General features: G+C 38.0%; 1 protein-coding gene across 1 annotated transcript in view; it reads left to right on the forward strand.

The window, feature by feature from the left end:
• LOC137641328 (uncharacterized) overlaps positions 1-7500 on the forward strand; it is a 1100455-nt gene that overhangs the window by 1070171 nt on the left and 22784 nt on the right. The window contains exon 5 of the mRNA XM_068373764.1: positions 177-3439. Within this exon, the coding sequence (XP_068229865.1) occupies positions 177-3439 (3263 nt within the window). The remainder of the gene's footprint in view (positions 1-176; positions 3440-7500) is intronic.

Below are 7500 nucleotides of genomic sequence, written 5' to 3' on the forward strand. Positions count from 1 at the left end.
ATATGGTTGAAAATGTGTATATGTTTACTTTTAGCTTTTTACCTTAATCATTCTTTTAGTTTATTGTGTTTACCCAATTGACTATTTATATGGTATAAAATTTTCATTACCTTAATAATAGTACATTAGCGCCAAGGATACATCTGATTCTAATATTGGTGTATTCATATTTTCAGGTGGTGGTGGAAGCGTGAGTGTGTCCAGTTGTGAACACCGCTACACATCGACAGGAGGGGCACCTCCCCCTTATTCACGCCTACCCCCTGATGGCCACGAATTCCCTAGCAGCTATGCCGAGGGTCTACCAGACAAGCTCTCCCGGTATGCCCGGTACTCTCGTTTAGCTATGGAATTGGACAGTCCTGGTAGTCCTACTAGTCCTCCAGCATCCACAACCTCTACTCCACGCACTCGCTCAGCCCCAGGAACTCCTTTAGGTCCACCTCCACCTATTCCGCGCACGTCACCTACTAGCACGAAGTCTTTCACTACAGAGAGGTCATTAGACATGGGGGGAAAGTGGACAGGCGCTGATGAACGCAAGTCTAGAGAGCACACGCCCACTCGGGGGCGCTGGCGACGGCAAGATGAACGTAGCGAGAGAAGTGTCAGAGACAAGATTGCTATGTTCTCCACTGACGGGCCTGACCAACCACATCCAAAAACTAGAAAATTGGATAGAGTAGATCTAGATGAGGTTACTATGAAACGAGCCTTTACTGAAGATGATGTAAGGCTTGAGAACTCTACAAATGCAAATAATGAGTCAAATAGGGATAGTCATAATGGTTCACGTTCACTTAGCAAAACCTCAGCCTTCAGTTCTATGATCAATGTTAGTACAGCAGAGCCAAAGGACAATATAAAGATGTCAGCTGCTTCAAGTGAGGTGGATATTAGACAAGAAATGCCTCCAGTATCACGTCAACATGAACTAAAAGAAGAAAAGAGGAAAGAAGATTCTTCATCAGGCTCTTCTGGCCTCCACTCTCGATCTCAATCTCTCATTGATATTGGCAGAACATCTCTTACAAAACGCCATAGTGTTGGAGCATATGATCGCCCCTCTGTATATCAGTATGGCATTGAAAAGCCAGAAGACAGAGAAAGACGGACATCTTTGTCAAATCTTATAGAACAGAGACGCAAGAGCTTAAGTAAACTCCGTGGCCTTGTAATTCCTGAAAGTCGTAATAATGATGGGGAAAAAGCAGCCATTGATCTTCCAAAAATTTCCAGTGTGCCACCATCAGCTAATCTCAAGACAATGTCCCTTCCAAGAGAAGGTCAGCGATCTCCTAGGCTGTACAAGGCTGATTCAATTTCAAGTATTGATTCTTGCGAATCTAACACTAGTAGACAAAGTTCACTTAATGCTCCTCCATGGAAGAATCATAGTACTAGCACATTACCCAAATATTCACCTGCCTTTAAGAAGAAAAATATGGCTGTTTTTAATAAATGTGACAATCTACCTCCACCCAGTGGTAGAACACACAGCACTAGGAGCACATCTCCAACAAGTGATTTGTCTCAGGCATCCCCTGTTCCTCCTGCACATACACCAACACATACACCCACTCCACCAAGAAGCTTAGAAACTATCACAACCCCAAACTTGGAACATTCCTTTGAATTTTGTGATAGATACCCTAATGAAAAGCATAGTTTCAATAAAATCCCACTTTCCCAGAAGAGTTCTCTTGATTCTCGTCTGAGCAGAGCTGAAGATAGTGACAACGACTCTGCTGTTAGCTCTACTCAGTCTAGTTTCTCACAAGGCATGTCACCTCCCTCTTCACCAATGCCAGAACATGAAGATCATGATGATCGTAGATATAGATCATATAGGTCCCGTCTTTCTCCACAAAGTTCTTATGATGAACAAGAAGCTGCCAGAAGAGTACTCAAAAGAGGTAGCATTGAAGCAGAAAATCGAAGAAATGTTCTTAACTCGGCAAGATGCAGTTCTGGACGCAGCAGTGATGAACAGTTAACCCCTGAAATAATTAGAAAATTCTCATCGGACAGGGAAGAAACTGACAAATTTCCAAAGCGCTTGGATACAGAACTGAGAGATGGGCCAAAAACATTAGGACTCCGTCGACACCCTTCAACATCATCTACATCATCAGCCACTTCATCCCGTAGGTCATCTCATGACTCTTCAAGACGGAACTCCAGAGATTCTGTAATCCATGTAGCAAAGCATGAGGAACTTAAAGTTTCTGCTGAACCAGTTTATTTTGATCAGGAAGGGGAAATGTACAAAGAATCCCAGGTAAAAGTAGCTTATTTGAATGAAATAATGGATGATTTTGAACAATTGAGTGAACCTAGTAATGAAGAGGTAATAGCTGAAATCCCTATGTCATCATCAAGAAGGGTTGTAGAACATGCAGAATGTACCGAATCAACATCATCTAGATCCCGTAGCAGAAAGTCAGAACGCTGGGCAGCTTTAGAAATGAAGTATGGATCATCAAAGACAGAAACAGACATAGAGTCAAAGATTCAGAGGTTAAGACGGGCTTCTGATTCAACTTCACCTGATAGAAGTAGGAAGAATTCAAATGGTTTTAAGGCTTTAGCTGAGCGATGGCAGCAACGTGCCGAAGAGGTAGTTGTCGCACCACAGCCACAGCTTGTACGGAGAGAAAGTACTAGTCGTATTGAAATGCCAAACAGGTACAATCGTATGTATGACGATAGAAGCTCAGTTTCATCAACTTTGGAAAGGCCTACACGTCCATCTAGGCTGTGTGATGATTCTTCAGAATTAGACAGTGCTCGACCCTCTCGGCCTACTTGTTTGTATAGTGAATCATCTCAGTCTACCACAAGTAATAATAGTAGCGATGCACGCACTGGTACTCTGGATATTCCTAGAGCTGATGTACCAGATAGGAAATTGTCCATGCCAGAGTATGGCAATAGTGGGATCAAGTTACGCGAGCGCCGTGAAGCAAATAATGGTGGTGCTCCTTCTCGGCCTACGAGCCTAATTGAAGGTGGCGATAGCAATGTTATGGATTCTCATTATCTTACTGGAGGGCCTTTAAGTCCCACTGTCTCCACAGATTCCAGGGATGACCTGTACACGCCAGAGGACTCTCTTTCCAGAACAGGAAGTAAAGAAGTCTTGGATGCATTCTCTCGCCCGAAAGCATCCATTGGGATATCCATTCCTCGTTCGGGTGCATCTAACACCCCGAAGATGTCTGATATCATGCGAGCCTTTGAAAGACATGATCTCGGAAAGCGGGGGAATCTTGGCAACGGTACTTCTCATCCTCGCATGTCTTCTCTTGACTCCACGACCAGTGACGATGGTTCTGGAGCTCACTACGGATCTGTGACTTCGTTGGCCTCTGGACAGAGAGACCAATATGGATCCATCACCTCTCTTGCCTCTTCCACATCACTAATATCCCCCCAGGTAAGTCACTAAGCCATTGATGCTATTAGTTGTCAGTGTGTTGTATCATGTAAATCAGTGTCTTTTTTTCTGATTCCCATTATTCAGACCCACCTTTTTATCAGTATGTTTATAGTATGTACTTTGTTTATTCTACAATCGTATCTTTTTTTGTCGCTTTATAGTAGCAACTCATGACGATTATAAAAGTGAATATTTTTCCTTAGTTTTTATGTATTTTAGAAATAGACCTATATAAATGCAGTTTTATCATGATTAGAGATCAGTATCAGTGACACTTTTTTATATTATGATTATTATCTGTATTCATATAAGGCATTTGAGGACTAGGAATTTAGATGGTTGCTAAATACATTATTAAAACAAATTCCAAAGTTCTAAATAACATAGTCTCTTATGGTTTCGACAACTTCATGTAATAAATTTATTCGAAGTGCATTTTAATAGATTTCAAATTGATTATTATACTGTAATTGTTATATCCTGGGACCGTAAAATTATAGAAATGTCTTTTACGCTTTTTCTTTACAAAAGTGGAGTGTTTTAGTGAACCAGGTTATTCCATAATCCATTATGCCGATCCAGTGATTTAGGTCTTTTAACATTATTAAAGCACTTTTGTGAAAGTGTCTATCCCGTTCGTAGGTTTCGTTTGAAGGGGAAGGTTAACCAGTTTGTAGGCTCAGCCTGTCAGTTAATCAGTACACGGAGAAAGAAAAAAAGAAAGAGAATGTTATATGTCAGCGATAAATTGGTTACCTTATATTTTACATAAACATTTTATGTTAGCTTTAGTATATTATTCATAAGTAGTGGATTATGCTGGTAACCTTGCATTTATATAAATGTTGTATATTAGTTTTAAAAACAGTTAATTACTTTTTCAGCGAACTCTAACCATCAATGGCTATCTGAAAAACATCTCAAGGCAGGATGACATTCCTTTGATAACATACAATGCCAGTGGATGTAAAAGTATCATGAATGGCATGGGAAAGAAAATATGAAAGCCATTAATCATTAAAATAATGTCAAGAAGGAAAAATTTCCATCTTTATGATCGGAGGAACAGAACTCAGGAATTTATCCGCTCCGTGTGTAGGAGTTTGTTGTGGTGGAGGTTAGTCGGGACGTAGCCGATGGTGTGGGATTTTTAGATGATATTTTCTTTTTACCTTATTTTTTAGTTCGCTGCTCAACCCTTTCATTGTGAAAAAAGTGGACGAAATCTCGTGGAAAGGAAAGCCGAACGGGGTGTGAAATCTCTGAATAGGAAGAGGTGTCAACCTGGTCGGTTTTTCACACCTTTCTGTTTGCCTGTTAAGCTTTAAAGGTGCCGTTGAAATTAAACTTTCCCATTACGATATACTTGTGTGTGTATATATATATATATATATATATATATATATATATATATATATATATATATATATGTGTGTGTGTGTGTGTGTATACTACATGTGTATATTACCTCCTGAAACATAATTTTGCCTAGATGTTCTAAAAATATATTAAAATGTGTATCTAACAACTTTTCATTTTATTTTCGAGTATTAAGATTCCAAATTAGTCTTTAAATCATACATTTATAAAATGTAGGACTATTTTCTTTTACCTCACCGAAGAAATAATTGATATTACCTCATGAAAATGGTGTAACTTTCCCAGCCACAAATCACTGCATTATTTTACTGCCTTGAAATTTATTTCCAAGAATGGAAGTACAATTCGTTCATGCAATATAAAACATTCATAACCTATAACACGATATTTAGATACGGAGTCATAACAAAGAAAAATATATTTATTTCTTAATACGAAATCCGCTTTGTAGGTGGTACCTGAGGTATGTTCTTAAGAATGAATTCAGATATTCTTAGAATCCCATTGCTCCATCTCTCCGATCTCTATTGCACCTGGCGAGGCCACTTTGGCATGATTTGTGTGACAGCTTGTGGTCTCTGCAACCAGGTCCTCCTTCTTTGTCACGTCGAATTGAAGGGAAATGGATTAGATGTTATGAGGAAGGGCGGTGAGACCCCATTTTGAACGTCGGGATTACTGTATATATAATGCCCTTCTTCACCCCCGTGGGTGGATGGCGAATTTCCTCGTCGACAAATCCTGACCTTTTAATCGAACCAGTTTTCGCAGGGCTTACTGACTCCCAAGTCGAGTGTCCCGTTTGTGAAATCTCACCAGAACAAAAGGAACTAGTTGACGGCGATGATGTCATTTTATTTCTCACGTATGTAGGTTCCAGTGAAGGTTTTTTTTTAAAGTATTTTCATCTTGAAAATTTTCTTAATTTTGAAGATTTCCACCTTTAGAATTTTAATGTTGATTTTTTTTTTCAAAATCAAATATTGATAGGTTAGTGTCATTTTATTTTTAACGTAAGTATTGTAGGTTTCAGCCAAAGTTTTCTTTTTCGTCTATTTTAGCCTTGAAATCATTCATAGTGATTTTAAACATGTTTTATTTCGTTTTTTCGCCCTGAAAATTTCCGTGGTGATTTTTTAAAAAGATTTTTCTTATGGGCATTAGTCTTGAAAATATTCATATTGATTTTTTTTTTTTTCTTTTTTTTTTATATATATCAAATATTGATAGGTTAGCCTCATTTGTTTCTCACTCAAGTAATGCATGTTCCAGGTAAAGATTTTTTTCATATATTTATGCTTTGAAAATTCATTGATAGGTCTTTTGTTCTTGTATTTTCACGTTGGCAATTTTCTTAAGGACCTTTTAAAAGCGAATTATTGAAAGGTTAGTCTAAGAATATGATAAACAAGGTTCGGCCAGCCGAATTAACGAGCCATTAAACGTTTTTGCTTTTAATCTCTGTTATGTTGTGTAATAAGTGAAAGGGAATATTTTGTAATGGTATGCGAAGGAAATTGAAGTCTGTAAGAGACAACGCCAGTGAAGTATTTGTATAATTAATGGCAATAAAGTTTCACTTTCATTGAATGGCAATTACCATTATGCAAAGAGGATGCAGGTAGGATATTTATTATACTAGCAAATACTTGCTTATTTTTAATGTCGGTAAGGATATACACCGTATACCCTTATGGATATGCATTCACCAATAAAATAATGCATACCTGTATTCGCACCGTGTGTATGTATAACTCAGAGGAATCTTCTATAAGGAAATGATAAAAGAAGGAATGCAGCTGACTGGTCCGTCTACTGAAACTATTTTAAAATGCCCTTTATGCTGACGAGGTTCTTGTGATTAAGAAAGCGTGTTCAGAACTTTAAATTACCAGTGCATATTCTTTACAAATGATCTGTGCATTTTCTTAAAATGACCTGGGTATTTTCTGAAGACCTGTACATTTTCTGAAAATAACCTGTGCATTTTCATAAAATTAGCTATGCATTTTCTTAAAATAACGTGTGCATTTTCTGAAAAGAACCTCTCCCTTATCTTATAATGACCTGTGCATTTTCTAATGAGCAATGCATTTTCTTATAATGACCTGTACATTTTCTTAAACAATAACCTGTGCATTTTCGTTCACCATGCGAACTGACGCCAGGTTGATAGTCGAAAGGTAAACTGCTTGTAATTGATGCCTGCTTTGGTTTGAAGTGTTTGGGCGTACACTTGAAGTAAGTGAGAAAGGAGAAACTCTGCGAGTCTTTAACAATGGAAAGGGGGAAACGGATCTTGTACTAAACAGACTTCAAAGTTCCCACGCGTATAAGAATAAAAAAAAAAAAAAACTTACTGTTGTAATATAAACAGACTTCATAAGTAGTTGGAGCTTACTTTAAATTAGAATCATGATCTTCTGAAAGACCCGTCTCAGAATTGTATCGTAATCTTCCATCTTTTGTTATCCTTGTTTTTATTTATACCATTGTTTACAAACAAACTTCATAGAAAGCATTGGCACATCTTTAGGCAAGGACTCGTGCAGATAGAAGGCCAACCAACAGCTGCTCTTGAAGTATATCGTAAATTCTGTTGGAAAGTTTTCGTGCTTAAAATTTTGTTGTCATAGAACTTTTTTTAATCACTTATCATAATTCTTGCGTCATTTGAG

Source organism: Palaemon carinicauda, chromosome 5, assembly GCF_036898095.1.
Source record: "Palaemon carinicauda isolate YSFRI2023 chromosome 5, ASM3689809v2, whole genome shotgun sequence".
Taxonomy (NCBI): domain Eukaryota; kingdom Metazoa; phylum Arthropoda; class Malacostraca; order Decapoda; family Palaemonidae; genus Palaemon; species Palaemon carinicauda.